The sequence below is a fragment of the Amphiprion ocellaris genome, chromosome 4, assembly GCF_022539595.1.
Source record: "Amphiprion ocellaris isolate individual 3 ecotype Okinawa chromosome 4, ASM2253959v1, whole genome shotgun sequence".
NCBI lineage: Eukaryota > Metazoa > Chordata > Actinopteri > Pomacentridae > Amphiprion > Amphiprion ocellaris.
Window position 1 is genome coordinate 10,303,324 of NC_072769.1, and position 19,452 is coordinate 10,322,775.

Sequence of the window (19,452 nt, forward strand, 5' to 3'; positions counted from 1 at the left end):
TGAACCGAACAAAAAATCTTCATCGCTAGCCAAATAAAATAGGTATTGGTAATTCAAGCAGCTGTTACCTCAGATGGCTTTATATTAAATCTGAATACATTTTCTGGCAGGGACTGGTGGGAATTTGTGCACAGCAGCCAATTCCTGATGTGGACTTAACATGGCTGCTATCATTTGCATGAGTTCTCCGGCTTGTGTATGTGTGTAGGTGTGTTTGTGTGTCGAACTGCTGCACCAGCCTGCAGCCCACTCAAGCCAGATTGCATGGCAGATTACATTAGCTGCTGTAGATGCCTTCAAGACAGCCTGCCAAACAGAATTGTGTTACATGGAGAAGGAAGAGTTTATCAAGAAGGTGTCGAGGATTGCTGGAAGAAGCAAACGTTACATGATTTTTTTAGAACTTTCCTCTGGCTAAGGTAGCTGCTGGTGGTAAATAAGTAGCTTTAAACTGTAGGGTGGCTGCTATAATGACTTGTTTCTTGTGTTAAATACAGAAGAAGCTTTGGATTTGTTCAAAGGCACCTTGTACAGTCTACCTGAGTAAGGATGTGATTTAATTATGCTAAATTGGACACAACCAGGGAGTAAATCAAGGTATAATGTCACTTGCTTCTGTGAAGGAAAAGTGACGCTGTTGACACATTTTACACACATACACAAACATACATGCATGTGCAAGCATAAAACATGCATGTATTTTCACACAGTCTGCACACACACTGTGTGAAAATGTGTGTAACAGTAAACCTTTGATTATCATGAGCTGACAGTAGTGTTAATATTTTTCTCTGGCAGTGCATGTTTCAGCAAAAATAACAGAAATACTGGACTGTTTCTGTGGGAGATTCAGCCAAAAAACCCCAGCAGGACATTATTTGTTGTTGAGCGACCAGATGAGACTGAATGTTCACGGAAGTCTACTATTCTCTAGTAAGTATGTATACTGCACTTGAATTAACAATATAAACCTAATCTAATATAAACCTCCACTTGGGATTTAGGTCTATAACTGCAAGCTTTCTAAATTTTGCTTCTAAATGAAAAATATTATTCCTGCAATTCCAGCTTCTTAACCCCAAGGTATGTATTAACAGAATAAACTGCATTAATTGCACTAACAGGACATGTTCAGGCAGATGACTCTCCCATATGACAAGAATACATAAACAAGGAGAGTTTATTCTGCTGTGACTGTTTTTAATTTAAACCAAAATATAGTATTTTAGATGTTGAATGTTCATGTCTTGTTTTTATTCTGTTTAGGATCTTTCTTATATATAAAGTACAACAACTAAAAACTGCCATTCACTGTAAAGTAAAACCTGCTTATGTGAATGTGATTGTGTGATACAGGCAGCTAATGTGCCGCCTATTAAAAGCAAACTTTCAAGAGGTGAGAGTCAGACATTTGCATTATCTTCTATTATATAAGTCATCATCCGCTGCAACCAGTGATTTATCTGTGGCCATCTTTTCCTCATCCTTTTTTATATTTTTAGCCGAGGCAGTTGGCAGGTGTGATTACAATGAATGCAATATTAGAATGACTCAACCGTATGCAACGAAAAACTAATCCACAAGTTTGGAGAGCAAACTCTAGAGCTCAAAAATCCGCACAGACATGCCATGAAGGAAACAACCGTGCAGATTATTTTGTTCATCAACCCAATAAAGTTTGTGGTGTTAGCTACAACACTGCACCGTTTAACGGCCCACATTCACCTGTTCTTTGTAGCGATAACTCGATAAATGAGTGAGTCAGGGAAGTTCAGTGCCACGGTCTTGTGAGGCACTGACCCCTGGTAGTCTGTTAATTGAATGATTATGTGTGCCTGCTGTCAGCACCCTGCCATCACTATTGTTCTAGCAGATGTGCTAATGCACCGTCATTAGAGCCGGGGGATTTACAGCATGCCTCAAAACACAAAGCAAAACAGGCTCCTGCACTAAAACATGCTGCTGTATTGCACTGTTTTCCATAATGAACAAAACCTGTACAGATAGCTTAGCCATGTAGTGTTCACATTCATCTATTTTTAAGTCATTTTATATAAGGATTCATAAATCAGTATTAATCACTACTATGCAGGTTCATTGAGCTTCAATCCATTTTTTTCTGCAGGTTTTCAATCCATATTGGTAAATTTGTGCATTATCCTTGGTTCTTTACAGTTTAAATCTAACAGTTTTGTCCAGTGATGCAGCATCTGCTCTGCTGGAGAGCCACAGCTCTCACAACTCCTCGCAAACACTGTTCATTTTGGTGCCACTTTCAGCTGGGAACCCAGAATGTCACAACAAATACATTTGACAGGTTACACATGAAATTATCTCAGCTTAGACGCAGCAGCTGGTCAGCCATTATTTGGCCTGAAGGGATTATTTAACGCTGTCTGCACAGTCAACAGTTATGAACTGAAATAATTTGTGAATTACAAACTAAAACACTTGGGCTATCATTTGGTTGTATACAGTGTTTACATTTGGAAATCAGCCAAGACATGAAAATGATGAATAAATAGAGAAGAAAAATACATGCGAAACACTAATGAACAGCAAAGGCTCAGGGAATAATTTAATGGATATCTCAGTAGGCTAAAAATAACCATCTTCATTATCAGCGTGTGTGTGTGTGTGTGTGTGTGTGTGTGTGTGTGTGTGTGTGTGTGTGTGGTTGTGTGTGTGCACGTGTGTCATCATCGTGTAAAGTTGTGCTGGAGACACCGACTGCAGATTACTTTGGCAGGTGTATGGGTGTAGACAGATATTGTCAACACAATAGCAAAAAAAATCAAAACTAGAGCCACATTCAAAGATGTAATCATGACTAATGAGTAATAATGGCGTCAAAACATCATGTTGAGCACTGTGACTGGTGTGATCCTATAGAAGGATGGTCTCCAATCAAATGTAGCAATAATAATTAAGATTACACAAAACATTACTTGTTTTTTCCTGTTCCCACAATATTAACAAACAGCTGCAATATTTCCAGAGACTTTCTTTGGAAAGTTTATGGAATATTACATCACCATTTATTATAGTACAATAAAGTGGGAACAGACAACTTTTGTAATTCCCACTCTCCCACCCCCAGCGTTTCCAAAGGTTGTCACCACTGTCACAAAGACTTTCTGTTTTCCTCAGAGTCTCACAAATACCAGCAACAAGAAAGAAGATAGAGGCATGTTCACTGAAAGGGGAAAGTCAAACAGTGCTGGTTTTATGGAATATTAACATAGTTTGAGCTTGGCTACATGTGAAGCTGTTACAAGTAGCTACAATAGAGATTGGTGTCTTTGAGAGGGTCCCCTTAAAAATATATTATTTAAAGTGTGAGAAAGAACTGTAAGAATACCAGTTTGAAAATAGAATTTCTAATTTCAGGTGTATAATCACAGTAAAGTAAAACACCCATTTGAATTAATATTCAGGTCGTTTTTGTTATTTTCTGATCTACTAAAAAAAAAAAAAGCCAACTAAGTGTCGCTTTTGAAATGTTTCATGTCGCAGAACTCTCTGAAACTAAATGGTTCACCCGTGTTTTCCTTGTTTCTATTACTGTCCCTTTTCACCACAGAGATCCTTTTATTTTGTCAGTTACAGTTTCCACAATGAATCCATTTGTTCCATCATTTCAACTACTGGGGAAAAAGTAGAGACGGCTCCTGAGGAAAGCAAAAGCACAACCTGTTTTGGTGGCACAGCTGCAGATGCACTTCCTTTGTACCATAAACAGAGCTTTAAATTTGAGAACAGCATTGCACCGTGAAAGAGAGGCTCAATCAAACTGTCATTAGTCAATAGTAATTATATGGTGCAATCAAAATTTACATCACAATGACAATGTTAAAGCAAAGAACTCATCTATTGCCGTTTTTTGGTTTATCATTACATCCTTTTATTGTAATAGCAATGATCATGCAGAATAGCCCTCTAATGAAAAATAGTGAGAAGAATGATTGTAAAGTGCTTAGATCCCATCTCTGTATAATTGCGAAAAGACATGAATTAATAAATCAGGCCTTTGATTTGCTTCGCGGAGACAATTCAGTTACATCAGAAATTCCAGCCAACACTGAGCAAGTCGTGACTGTTTAAAAGGAGTAACAACACAGGGCCCACGCAGCAGACCACACACCACTGCAGGACTACATATTTGGTTCGGGATTGCCTTCCAATTGTGTCTTAACTGTGAAATGTTTCTTAGAGCAGAATGTTTAACAGGAGAAGCTCTATCGATCTGCGCACCAAAAGGGAAAAGCCTCTGCAGCGTGCTGATAGTCGACAGCCAGCTTTGCAGTTCCAAGTTAGACTCGCTGCCTCACAAGCAAGCAGAGGTAATGATGAGGAGGGTTCAATGCAGGACAATAGCAGCAGGGGAGAGACGGTGGATGCCCAAACGAAATTAGACAATCAGGGAATATCGACAACAAGGGTGAAGTGTTGAAACACAAGACAATAGAGTCTGCAACCTTCAATAGCGTCATTCCAGTCAAACATGAGTGAAGCATCTGACTCATAAACCTACATCACATTTACATTTCATGCCCATCCAGATCAACATATGATAAAAGAAAAAACACAAGGCCTCTGAGACTTACCTGTGACCTGCAGCTTCTCGGCGCTGACCTCACACTTCAGGTAAAGACGCCCCCTCCTCTCAGTGTGATCAGTTCCACACAGGCTGGGAACGTTCATGACACACTGCTTATGAACATTCATATCGCAGGCTGGTGGGACAGAGAGAGGGGATGAAAGACGTCAGGGAAGAGGACTCTATATGTCATGCATTTGATCCAAATTTAATAAAAACGAATGAGGGCATTTCTGTAAATTTCCTGATTTAAATGCAAATACTGCATTGATTTATTTGCAAAATATAGAAGGTTTGCAGTAGTTTCTGAATACGTTTCATATTTTTTAAACAAGCAATGAAACACCATCTTTTTTAAGAAATGCATATATGCACGTAACCTCTAATTCCCCCCATGCAATAAGCTGCTTTAAAATTTACCATATCTATTACTGCGCTTATCTCCACTGACATATTTCAATCTCATTTCATGTATCAGACATGTTTGGCACAATTTTAAAGGATTGTTGTATTTTTTCTAAGAGCTGTGTGAGATAACAAGGTTACGGCCCAGATTCATCTCAGTGATGTCATGCATACATGGCGCATGCGTCAGCCAGTCGAGCCGTCATGGATTGGGAACAGTTACATCATCATGTCACCTGGTCAGTAGGTGAAAAACAATGAGAAATGGTTCCACTGCCGGCACACTGTCCATGAGAATGAATTGTGGGGGTTTTTTTTGTTGTTGTTGTTTTTTTCTGCGCCTCTCTGGAACAGTCCTCAGACTCACCAGTGCTTAAAAACACTACAGTGCAATCTCATTATGGCATGATTAGAGGTGCAATTGATCTGCCAAAATAATTTGTCGCTGCACATCTCTATTTATGTACACCTTGGAGCAAATCATTAGGGATAACTGGTGGTCTGTAGTAGGTAGCAGATAATGTCTTTAGCAGCTCATTAAGGCTTTCAGGCTTTAATCCACTACAGTTAAACGGCAGAGGAGTAAGGGAGGGATATTAAAGAAAATAATGTTTAAACCCTGTTAACATGTCCATGGTGTTTTTTTTTTTATATGCGAGAGTAGATATCATGAATGAAATGAGCAGCCAAACCCAAAGTTGAGCATTTTTGCCTTGAAAAACAGTCTAAAAACATGGATTCTGACTTTCAGGGTTTCATACATAACAAACACAAGGAGCCAGTCTACTTAACTTGCAAGGTGGGACTTTCCACATTATTATTACTCTTTTGGACCTGTTTCTAGTTCGAAACATATACGGCTGAATTAATACTACAACTTGTCAATGTGCAGTGTAGAGCAGTTTAACAGTGTCTGAGCAGTTGGTGAGAAGGTTTGCTCAAGATGTAGGCCAGTGTTAGAAAGGTGGGTAGAGGTGGGGACACATTTTCAGATTCATAGTAAACACAGCAAAGGTATAGTTACATGTAGGCCATTTTAAGGAGAGAAGGGATTTTAAAAATAAAAAGGCAATAATAACAATAATAATGCAGACAATCAGCAAACATAGGGAAAAATTGGGCTTTGGTATACAAATGGAAATTTTTTTTTTTTAAAAAAAGAAGAAGATGATTGTAGCAATACAAAAGTAAGTTTGTGCAAAAACCAATAGGAAAATGCATCCTAAATGAACATTTTCTATTTCAGTGGCAGTTTAAACTGCAGCTACTCTATTCAGGTGGGACACAGAAATACTGTAAAAATATTGACCAAACTGAGGTACCCCTAACATTGCAATTTTATTGCCAAACCAGATTATCAGTGAAATCAAAATGTAAAAATAATAATCAAAATGTAATTTTGATGATCAGACATAAATTTTAAAGGATTTCCTCTATGCCATTCAAGGAACTTTAATGAACATTTAAAAAAAGTTCGATATGAGAGTGTGAGTGAGATAAATATTGTGCCAATTATCTCTATAGTTATTTAGATATTTTATCAGAGACTCCTGACAAAAAAAACATGTAAAAATACACTACTTTGAATCTAATCCAGTGACTTCTCTCTGTTTTAGTATGTTAAGAAACATCTTGCCCACTGCACTATATAATAGCATTGAGGATATGATGTTGAAAAGTTGTCTTTAAATTAAACATATGTGAAATTAAAATAAACAAGTTTTTCTATGTTGTTGTTGTTGTTTGCAGCTCTGAAACCATATCGGTTGACGCCTACATTTTAATGAGTGAACATGACAAAGGATGGCAGCACTTCAGCTTATGAAATTCAGTGAAGAGGAACAACAGCATTTTTTTCCAGGGGGCTGATGCTGATAAAACGGTTACAAAACACAACACAATCAGTGTAGAGCCACTTCCACCGTGATTTTTCCGATGCTTGCCATACTGAGGCATCAATAAACCTGCCTGATAACTTTAACCTTGAATGACTTACAATCTGAACATCAACTTACGTCTACAACAACTTATTCTGTAAAATATTTGAAAAGAATTCAAAACAAAGAGTCAAAATGTAATTAGAAATGGTAGCATTTTTGAAAGCCATGCCCATTTTAAAATCCCTTTCCTACCGAGGGAGAAGTGTTACACATTAAATGTAATTACTCACAGTCACACTTCATGCCCTGGTGGATGAGGCCGTAGAGCAGAGAGCCACAATGATCACAGAAGGTGGGGCTCCCATAGGTGTGGATCTTAAACTTATGCTTCGTTCTCGGATCCTGAAAAGCAAAAGAGGAAAAAAAAAAAAAAGACATGAAATTTCAAATAAGGGCAAAGCATTTGCTACTTTTAGCTATAAGAACACATGCGCTTTGTGTCACTTGAACAAATACAAAAGGTTTCTGATTCATTACAATGTACTGATTCAAATCTAGAAAAAACAACAGCAATGACAGAGTACATGATTTAATACTGAAATATTTTCAAATGACTACTGATGACAGATATATATGACCTCTTCATTTTGGCTTTTTTTGAGGGTCAAAATGTATGTAAGGTCCGTTGAAGGCATTGAAGTATTTTTCCTGCAAAAATAACTGGAGTTAATTGCAGCAGCATCCTTTAACCTCTGACACTCCACACATGAAGGATAAATGGAGGTTAAAATCCACCTACTGCATCACTCAGGAGACAATTCATTACTGATTGCCAACCGGCAGCAATCACAAGGGTTTTTCTGGTACAATTTCAAGCGGCAGCCAATCAATCCGTAACAACCTTTTATTACAGTGTTTTTGGATCATCTTTCCGCCTTGCTTGACCATATCAGTGAGTGAGAATTGAGTCTTTCGCCATATACGGGCTCCTATTAAATTCAAGAGCAGCCAAGAAAGAAATACAGTTCATTCCCCTCCTGCAGCACCTCATTTCTATAAAATTATATACATTTAAGCACAGACCATACATCTAGGAGTTACTGCACACCCACGTCAAGGGAGTCATGGGGGAAAAATGCACCATTATTATTCTCCGTTAGTACCATCGGCAATGAAAGACACTGCTTCTTTAATGTCACTACACTACACCAAATGTCAGAAACTGCACTACATAAGAACGTCTTATGAGTTGAGTCCTTTTTGCAGCTCAGTAAAAGGCTCGTGTGCACATAGTCACTGCAGCCATCAAAGCTTTTCATTCATCATCTACCTTCTATTAACACTGTTCATGGCTCCCAGTTCTCTACATAAATATTATATTAGCCACAGTGTGAAAGACGTTTGGGTTTAATGGAGAGTGTAAGTCTGCATGAGTGTGTGTCAGACTGGACAGAGTGAAGGTTATTGGTTTGCAAGAGGCTGAATCATACCGTTGGAAAGATAATACGCTCTTTGTTGGCTACTGCCATGTTGGACTACTTCGACAAAGTTCTGTTCTCCCTTGTTTTTTTTTTTCTTTTAGAATTGCATGGAGTTGTACAATCTTAAAGTAACAGGAAAAATTAATTCAACAGTTGGTTGTTGCAAATGCTAGTGTAATGCATGATTACCCTTGGAATAATCTTACAGTCACTGCAACCGCATCAAGGCAGGAGATTCCTTCAGGGGAAAAGAGATGGCATAAAGAAATTATCTGCTAGACTGGTTTATCAATAAAACTTCTGTTTTTAGGTATATAAATATTTAGGTGCACAAATTGTAGTGTAATATTTTTTGGGTATGATGTGCTAAAAATAAGAGATGATATAATTATGGCAAATGCTATTAGACTGAAGACCAGAAGTAAAACATATGCACTCAAAACAAAGTGGTGTAAACTAAAGGTATTATAACTTTTAACATATACTGGACTAATATGCATGAAATCAATCACAAAATAATAAGGGTAAGATGTGGAGCAAAAAATCTGAACATGTCTGGGCATGTTCTCTGTAAAAGATGACCTAATGATAACTTAATGCGCATGTCTTCTGTAAAGTGAGATCTGTGGTGAAATATGATAACCTGACGTCATGATCTGACCAATAGATTGAGAAAAGTATAAAGGTGTCAAAACTACCACTCCTATCATACGCCCTATAGGCGTGGAAAAATGACCAACGCTCACAGCATAAAAGACGGTGCACGGCTCAGTATCTTCAGTTCTTCTTGGGGTGTTATCACTGCTAAGAATTACTCCTACTGACTTTTCCTGGTGATTTTTTTCAAAGATCTGGACACGGTCAAGTCATAGACTCTGGCCTTGATTTGTAACTTAGTTTACACTTCATCAAAATTCACTTAATTGCTCTCTGTGTCAATTAAGTGTCTGTGTGTCTAAACTATATACTGTGTCTAAACTATATACTGTGGCGTGCAACAAAAAAAAAAGACTGGCACAGCTGCACAATGCACATCATTATTAATTACATTCACTACTAACCAAGGAAAATCATTCCCATCTACTAAATGTGGAAAAGAAAAATTCAGAATCCACGAGTGGAAGTAAATGATGACAGTGAATGAATTATTATATGTAGTCAAAAGACTGCATGGGGTATTCATGATAACTGCAAAATAATGCTGATGGAGTAAATCTTACGTGTCACCACATGTGTATTATGTACTACATGAAAAACTAATGCAAGTGTAATTCCTGAAGATCTCTACATTATAGTATATCCATTCTGATGTATGGACTAGTATTGCAAGACAGAACTAGTAAAACAGCCCGTCTACTGTGCTTGATTTGCATCTGTCACTCAAACACAGAGCCATAATTTGCATTGGCAGGTTATTTCCCACCTTTCAAGTGAATGATAGAGTAGCTGTCTTCTCATCACATCGTCTTTACCACTCACTGAGCCAGCACCCATTGTAAATTTGGAAATATGAGAATATGTAGAACAAAAACTGATATTTATGTACAAGCACATTGATAGGAAGATGAAGCAGAGATGTTAGACGTCACATGTTAAACAAACTTCTGTTTCAGAGAGAACACGATATACTGTATAGTAATTATGTGGACTGAAGAGAACAACAGTGGCTGTAACTGGAGGTAATAGGTGCTACTTTAACACTCCGTCTCTACAGAATATCTACAACTCAATAAAATACAGTAAGAACCTAATCAAATGGCAGTTGGTGCAAACACCGCCTTAAGTAAATGTCTATAGGTGTGAAGTAAAGCCTGAAGTTTTTTGATGTGTGATCTGTTGAACAGAAGCGGAAGCAGTTTTCTACTGTGTGCACAGAGCAGATGATGAAAAGAGGAGAGCAAACATAAAGCATAATGCACTATATACACATATGGCAGACATATTATAGCTATTGCTATTATACATAGGTTATGAGTTACAGTATGGATGAGTCTGAACATCAGTGCAGCACTTACATACATTATGCAGGGTAGGGTCCTTGACATATGCCTGTACTCATTCATTTCACACACTCAGCCTGTAGCTCATGAGGCACTCTGCGCTGGAGAGAAACCAGGAAAACTGCCACTTTTCCAAGCACCCATTCGATGTACTTTCCTGCTCATTCTCAAGTTGTGCTGTACTCTAAATCTCTTTCAGAGCTAGAATCCCTTTGAGTGGGTTTGTATTAAGAACATTAGGCAGTAGCCTGTATGCTTTTTTTAAATTATTATTATTATTTAATCTAGTTGAAAGAACACCTGTCAATGTATTCCCTGGAAAAACAAGAGCCTCTCTGTCCCATTAAAGAGAGAGACTTAGTCTGACTGAAGAAAATGCATCAGTGTGGAAAATAACTCGCCTGTTTTTTGTGGAATCCAAGAAATACAGTGTCAAATGTGAAATGAATGAAAAGAGCTTGACACAGGAGAAATAAATCATCAGTAAAGGGAGCAGCATGTCGTATTTTTCAGAGAGAGCTGACAGCATCACATGGTGGGGCGCCACACTGATCAATGTCATTCCAGTCAGTTTGACAGTGGCCTCTGGACTAAGGCAAGAGAGGCTCATTCAGGCTTCTCAGACAGAGGCTGTTTCCAATCTGCTGTTTTCTCGCCTGTCAGTCTGCAGAGGCTTTACACCTTCAACTGGACAAACATGTAATGCTTCCGTTGTGAATCTTGCAGCCATTCACTCCTCTAAGTGCTAAGTTGATCTGATGCAGGCATATTTTCCTATATAATTTAAATGCCTTATAATACATTCAGATTTACTTAAAAGATAGATGTTCAAGGAATAATTCATTTATGTTCGCATGGCCCATCATCAACATGAAGTCCTAAATGTCTATCATCTTGAGTGACATGAATGTCATCGAATACCACATTTTGTGCAAACACATAGCAGATACAACACCTCAAAACCAATAGCACTGTTAACTAAGTTACGCTTATGCAACATGGTCAGGTACGGAGATTCATAAATGTCTTGAATTGTATTGAGGTGTAAAACACAAAACTTATCCAGGATCTAGCTTTGACTGCAAATCAGAAACATTCCCCTGCCTGTAGAGGCTTTGTAACCAGCAGCCCGTACAGCATGAATGTTCAAATCATACTTTAATTTGTATTTTTTACACTCTTTGCCCAATGCACGAATGATGGACAAAACACTGTTTGGCCAAGATATCGGTTTTCAGCGAGTGCAGCGCAAATTGTCCAATTAGCGACCCCCCAACATACTGTGCACTGTCCAGCAGTGAGCGTGTAAGCTGAGGACACACAAGTAAAAGAGAGAGAGAGAGATGGAAAGAGAGAGGCTGAGCCAGCAGCACTTACTCACATCCACCCACACACAGCTGATCCTGAAGGATTATCCTCCCTCCCCTTCCCCACCCTGCTTTGTTTCCTCATCTACGGCATGAATGAGTGACGGCAACTGAGAGAAGCATTCAGCTGCAGATGAATCGTGTTTTTATCAACTGTCACATCAGACTTTGATGGGTGAAACATGGCTTAAATGTTCCCAGATAATGGAAAACGCTCACAACAAAAACAACAATTACAGGTCACCTATTCCTGAGCCTGGAGAAATGCTACACGTAGCGCCAGATTCTAAGAATTGCTCGACCACTGCTACAGATCATGAAGTAGGAACAGGCTACATGATTGTCTGTAATAGTGAGTGTGGACGACTTACAGCGGTGATACTCATCTTACGGCCCAAAGGCCAAATCAGGCCCACTGAGGAGTTTCTAATTTGCGAAAAAACACACTGACTTGCACTGTGAGTTTGTGTGTTTATAGTAAATGTTACTCAGTGAGTGGAGAATAAATCATCTCATCTCCAAGATGATTAATGAGCCTTTTATATCTTACTGTTTTGTCTGTATCTGTAATCACTTCATTTGTCTCCTGATATTTATTTATTTTTGATTGAATTATTGCTATAAAAATGTTTAAAACGGACAACGGAATTCACCACAGATTTCAGACATACCTGCAGATCTAAAGCTAAAAGCTAAAATGCTACTGTCAGCATACTAATACACTCTTATGCTGAGGTCAGGCAGGTTTACCATGTTCTCTCCATTAGCTTAGCACTTTCTAGCATTTTCTATTAAAGAGTGCATCTGAGGCTGAGCGGATTTTCATTAGCTTTGTATCTATTTGATTACCAACCAGAGTACCAACTAGTAATACCAAGTATTAGACAAATTATAAATTCTCACCAGACGAGGGCACAAGCTGAAAAATCAGAGGATCACCACAAGGTAATATTACAATAATAGCACACAATACAATTCAGCGTGAGTGAATGTATGTATGAAATCTCATAGTAATGTGCCCAGTACTTTATGTCTGTACAGGATTTCATGGCAGACATTGCTGAGATATTTCAGTCTAAACCAAACGATTGACAAACATTGCCATCCCTTGAGCCATGCCAAAGACAGCATTGATGAAAACCAAAAGACATTAGAGTTACAATAAAACAGAAAAAAATGAGTCTGTGAGCAAATCTTTATATATAGCAAGTTGTAACTGTTGGTAATGGGTATTGGTTGGGATTTAATGATGAAGTACTTGAATTATTATCTTTTGTTAATCATCCTACTGTTTTAGTGAATATATTTCTGATGTTGAATCCATTGTAGCTGAATTTGCAGCCCAGAACAGACTGCTGTCAGCATCCAGCCTGGCAGGTGTTTACTGTCCGTCTTGATATGTGAGGCTCCATTTAAAGATTCACCTGGGTGAGATGTAATGTGCAGAAAATGAAACCTGTAAATGATTGTACCTGACTACACATCACTGGGTGCACTAAGTTGTCCATTAACACATCCTTTCTGCGGGTTGTGGGATGGAAGCGTTCACCCCTGTGGCTTCTATCCTCTATTAAAGGCTAATTGGGTCTTAATGGGAAATTCAAGACAGACTGGGTGGCGCTGCCTTGCCAGAACAGCAGGGGAGTGTAACACTGAAAGCAATGCTGAATTCAATCACTAGGCTCATCACAAGAAGGCCATAATGGCTAAACAAAGCCAGAAGGGTTTTACATGTCGACTGGATGAGGTAGAATGGAGGATACCCTTTGGCAATATGACGGTCAACAGGATTTCCCTGATGTTAGCTGCATAAGCACAGAGTAATTTTGCATCAATAGAGGAGAATTACATCTATAATACACTCTGTTTAAAGGTTTAACTGGTGTATAATTTTCAATTCATGGTAACCAATTCAGTAAATAATGAAAGAAAATGTCTGTATAGTTTGTGACATCATAAGCGCATCAGTAACCAGCTGTTTCAAAAAGTAATGCTTTTGATTAACTGATTGCAATAAGACGCCACCATATTAATCTGGACAGTAGAAAAACAAAGTTACAAACAAACTACAATCTACATTAGTCTGTTTTTTTTTTTCAAATAAGAAGGTGTTTGAATTTACTGGCATGCAAAGTAGATATCATTTTATCTCAATACTCCAAAGCTGAAAAAGACTGGGCCAATGCAGGCTCTTCACCAAAAAGCAGAAGTTCCCACGTAATGAATAAAAAATATTTAATGGAATGAAAAATATTCTGAAGTGTGTTTTTATTTTCAAAATAAGTGTTATCTGTGTAATCCTCAATAATATATTAGCATTTGCCCTGTAGTAAACGAGCAGATCTGCATATGACGCCATAGATAAAAAAGACATGGGGCACAGGGATGATCAAAAGACTTGAGGCAACCTTGAGACAGGGATGAAAACAGACGCACAGGGGGTCAGCACAGTGATTTTGGCTAATTAGCCAGACTCTCCAATCCAACTTAATTAGCAAGCAGGACACCAAGCAGCTCCTGTTAATGAACAGCTTGTCAGGGTGAAGCCAAGCACGGGGCTTCCCGGGAGAAGACGGGAGGGGAGGGCAGACGTGGAGGATGTTCAAGACATAAGGAAAGACATAAGGGTCATCCTCCATCCTGCTTACAAACTGTTTGAATCACAATGAAATAAATAATAAAAATTTGAACATTTAAATAACGAAAACGCCTCAAAATACACATTCACAGAACACAAAGTGTCATCCTCAGTTTCCAGCTACCTGTAGATACTGAATATTAAGAGTTTGCATTTCATAAATTCATAAAAAGTAAAAAAGCAAAAAACAATTAGGGCCAAAAATTTCTTGCTGAAGCTAATGTATGCCAAACTCAACTAACATCCACAATTATGTTTAAAAATTAAAGCCCTATTTTTAAGTGATGGCTGTTTCATGTTGTATATTCAGTATATACTCCGGATGTGTGGTGCGTTGTAGATTCCAGACAGAGAAGAAAATGCAGAGGTTGACCTGTGCTCTTATTCTGAAACAGCCTTCTATTCAATAGATAGCAACATGGGTAAGTGAGGACAAAGTATCAATAAGTCCAACATCAAGCTCCCCTCCGTTTATTTCTCTATTGGATCCCTTCCTCCATCCATCACACAATTACAGTAACATAAACACGAACTCTATCTAATCTCAGAGTGCAGAGTAAATGTCAAAGTGCATTTATCTGCACTGCAGTAACCTGGATACTATAAAACTGCATGTTCATGCAGCAGGTCGGTTATCACATTTCTTCCATTGACCTTATTCTGGAAGCAATTGTTAGTTATTTTAGCAAAAGTAGTGATACGATACACTGCTTCCTTTCAATATGTGATTCAATTGTACAAATGGCCACCTGTCTGTGTTTTTTTAACTTGCACTTAGAAAAGCATGTGAAAAACCAACTGGAGACTCAGTTGAGCATGTGTACGTCTAAGCTCTATTTCAGAAATCGTGTTTCTTTCACATATATCATACATATATTGGGTGAAAGCCTTTGATGAGTCAGTAAACAGATAATATTTTCACTTCCAAGACACTAATAAGAAAAACACTGCACTCTATATTGAAACTGTAAAGGAAAAAAGACCGTTTTTCATAAAACAGCAACACTGATGGTTCTTTTTTTGGTTTACTGGAACAAATATAGCCACCATCAAAGGGGCTGAGTAGCTAATGCAGTCCAACTGTATCCCACAGAGTCAAAAGAGATCCACCTGGTGTGACATTTGCAGCCAGAGAGAGGGGCTGGGGGGAGAGAGCTTGAAATGAGACAAACTCTGGCATATCTTTCATTCACTTATCTCTTCAGCCCATCTGTTCCCTCAAAATGACTGGAAAATAAGTTGGTGAAATAATTACTTTTTTTTATCAGCATCGAATTTACCTCTGAATTCTCTCTCACTTCATGCTGCTCACTCACTCACTCACTCATCTAACGCTTTCTACCGTCTTTTACCCATCATCGCTCACTGGGGGGTGACATTTGAAAGGGAGGTGGCAGGATGCTCCTCCCTTTTCTAGTTTTTGAGTAATCTTCTCTTGTGGTTAACCTGTGTCAGTGTCAAATAAGTGACTGTAACTAAATGCAACTGCTTAAATTACATTTTTGTGCATTTTTTGACTATAATCTACAATTAAACGCATAAATATACTTACATACTTTAGAAACAGTTACCTATTTCTTTTTAACTCAACCATTGTGCTTAATATTGGAGCATTGTCAAATTTCAGTAACTGTACTCTGCCCAGCTTCTGTAACACATGTTCAAAGAGTCGTTCTCCTTCCATGAGGCACTAATGACACACCAACAATGTTGCTGAATCAAGCAAAGCAGTCTATGAAACTGTGTCACCTAATTCTGTCACTGTTACTTCACCGCAACCCTTCAACTTATAATTATATTTTACATCATACTAATCACTTCTCCTCCTTTGGATCCCTATTGCATTAGAAAAACTGTCATGCACTCATCACTCACCTACACGGAAGGACGCACACACAGGTGTTTGAAATGCTTAAAGCATCATGAATGTAACACGGAGGTTGATTAACAGCAGTTAGCTGTCACTTTACTCCCCCAGACATGAGCACAGGTGCAAACACACACTTTGCAAATGCATATTTCCCACTGAATATCCTTGTCTTTGGGCTAACACTATAGAAATAGAGAACAAAATGGAGCTTTCATTTATCCAGACATGAGGTGTTAGGCTAGTCAGGGTTACTATTTTTAGCATATAAATCACCACTCTGACTCCTCTTGGCCTTTCACTAAGCTGCTGAGTGCTGAGAGGGAGGGCAGGTTGCCACCACAGCTCACAGGGGGTTTTCCTTGCTGTGTGCTATCTGTTAACACATCTGTCTGATAGCAAAGCTAGAAATAATAGCTGACGTTTTCAACTATCGTTGAAGTTACCTTTCCGACAGGCATTAAATGAATGACACTTATCTTAGTGCTGTTTCGGTACTACCTTTGACATTGCGTAATAATATGTAAAGTAACACAACTCTATATTTGTTCGAGAGTTTGTTATTTTCACATTGAAAGCATGATTAACATACACATTCCCTGACATTTCTGCATCATTAAATTACTGAGAGATATTAACCCAAATCTTGGTTACTGTCCTCCTGACCCAATACCTGTTTTGCATGTGCTCTGTTCATTTAACAGAAAACCTTTCTGAGTCATAGTGACAAAAACCACAAACCAAAGTATGTCATGTGGTGCACCTCCGTGGTCTACTCTGGGACCATATCAGCTCAGTCGTTACATGGTGGCCTTGATTGAGTTCACTAATGCAAATACATAATAAACACACGTTTACACAGAAGTGTTAGTGACACAACTTTGTAATACTCGATCCATCGATTCAATCCAGCCATCCATTTAAATCACTTGTCGCTTGTAATGGAAATCTGTGCCTGCAAACACTCTGGGAAATGTTCCTTAGTTGTTGTCTAAATGTGCAATCAGTTCTAAATCTGGTGTCGAGTCTGTTCCCAAGCATAAATATGGAAAACAAAGTCAAATCAGTACTGGAGACAGACTTGAGTCAAGCTGAGATTTCAACTTTCACAATAAAGGCTTTCAGGTATTTGCACTAAAGCCTGGATATCAACACATATCCTGTAGCTTTGTTAGGACTGAGTTGCTTTCCCTCAGCTTACCACTCAACCAGAATTAGCCACAAATTATTTCAAAGCTCAAAAGAATGTCCTTGAAACTTCTGTTTTAACCTCAATAGATGTGCCATTACCAACAAGTGACGTAAATACAACCCATGTCTGGTGAAGACACTCCACCACTTAATAACAGCAGTCTAAACTCTCACTGTAATGAGTAGGCCTTCAAGAATCCTCAGCGGCAAATCAGGACCAGCTACTACAGACACATACACAAGATATTGTCAGTCACTTGTGCTGTTGTTGCGATTAATATTGTTTGCAAAGGAGGGGGGGAAATGCTTATACTATACAACAAGGCTTTTAAACAACATCATTCAAGAAGGCATGCATTAATATTGCTGTTTCATTGACCTGGTTTATATAAATGGTCTCTTCAGAGAAAAGCACAACATTAAACAGACTGAGTGCCGTTTTCAGCTCTGAGGCCTCGGAACAAACTCTCTTGCTTGCCTTTTCACAGCTGGAGAAAACCGTGCTCCAGTTGATACAGGTCTCACACGCATGGATGCTGCAGAGATGTGTTCATTTGCAGACACTGGCTCATTAGTATAGCTGTGCACACACGCTGTGAAAGACATCCCCAAGGTCAGCAGAGGACAAGGAGGGCTGTCACAGCTGTCATATCAGCTGGAAGATGACTCCCTTGTATTCCAACCTTTTCTCCAAAATGGCAACAGGTAGAGAAAAAAAAAAAGGCCAACACCCGCTGATTAATTTAGTGATGTTGCAAATGCAAAAAGTCAGAATAAACTGGCTTATCAGACACAGGGCATCTGTCAGGTAATTAATAATTAAAAGAACTTCACAAGATGTGTTCCAAAAAGTTATCTAATAGCCAAAGTCTTGGCAGAGTCTTTCTTCACTGTAATGAGTCAGCTGACAGGGGCAGCAGCTTGGATGTTCGACTCTGCTTTCTGTGGACTTACTTGCTCTGTGGTTTCAATTGCAGAAAACTCGATAAAAGGTTGCTTTTGTCTGGCCAATCAATTTAGTGACTGCAGCTGTGTGTGAGAGTGTTTGTGCATTTTGGGGCTTAATTATCCATCCATCCATCCATTATCTATACACCGCTTAATCCTCATTAGGGTCGCGGGGGTGCTGGAGTCTATCCCAGCTGACTCAGGCGAAGGCAGGGGACACCCTAGACAGGTCGCCAGTCTGTCACAGGGCCACATACAAAGACAAACAATCACTCACACATTCACACCTACGGGCAATTTAGAATGACCAATTAACCTCAGCATATTTTTGGACTGTGGGAGGAAGCTGGAGTACCCGGAGAGAACCCACGCATGCACAGGGAGAACATGCAAACTCCATGCAGAAAGATCCCGGGAAAGCCGGGACGTGAACCAGGGACCTTCTCGCTGCAAGGCGAAAGTGCTAACCACTACACCACTGTGCAGCCCCGGGGCTTAATTATGTGGTAGGAAATAGACACACTGGTTTCTTAGGAAGTGCACAGAGTCTGGAAGCCCACGTATTTCATCAAACTGTTGTGGCCATTGTGAAAGGAATTTAGATGAAGAACGAAAGACTCTCCTATTTATATTGAATGTAGACAAATCGAGTGCTACTCCAACACAGGGATCTATACCCTAATATGAAAATTGTGCAGGAGATACTCACCTACAAATGTCGGGTGGACTAAGAGAGAATACATTTATTTTGGGAAATGTTTCCTTTGCCGACAAGAACAGAAATACTAGAAATTTTAACTGCATTTTGGGGGTTGCAATCCAAGTAAACTATGGTTTCAGATGCTGTGATACACATAACTGATGTCATTATCTTATATATCTATACCCCTTATATGTATCAGTGGCGGCTATGTAGAGATCTAATGGCATTTAAGACTGAAAGTGATTCAGTAATCCACAAAGCTCATAATAGTGATCATTTAATAATAGATCCATTTCCATATTTTTTTGTTCCAAAAACAATTTATATCGTAATTAGCTGGATCACCATTTAAGAAAATATCACAGTGGTTTG

General features: G+C 38.8%; 1 protein-coding gene across 6 annotated transcripts in view; it reads right to left on the bottom strand.

The window, feature by feature from the left end:
* prkcaa (protein kinase C, alpha, a) overlaps positions 1-19,452 on the bottom strand; it is a 153,029-nt gene that overhangs the window by 67,494 nt on the left and 66,083 nt on the right. For all 6 annotated transcript variants that reach the window (XM_035953657.2, XM_023282082.3, XM_023282084.3 and 3 more), the window contains exons 4-5: positions 7,176-7,287; positions 4,608-4,736 (exon numbers count right to left, since the gene is read on the bottom strand). In XM_035953657.2, coding sequence (XP_035809550.1) covers positions 4,608-4,736; positions 7,176-7,287 — 241 coding nt within the window. The remainder of the gene's footprint in view (positions 1-4,607; positions 4,737-7,175; positions 7,288-19,452) is intronic.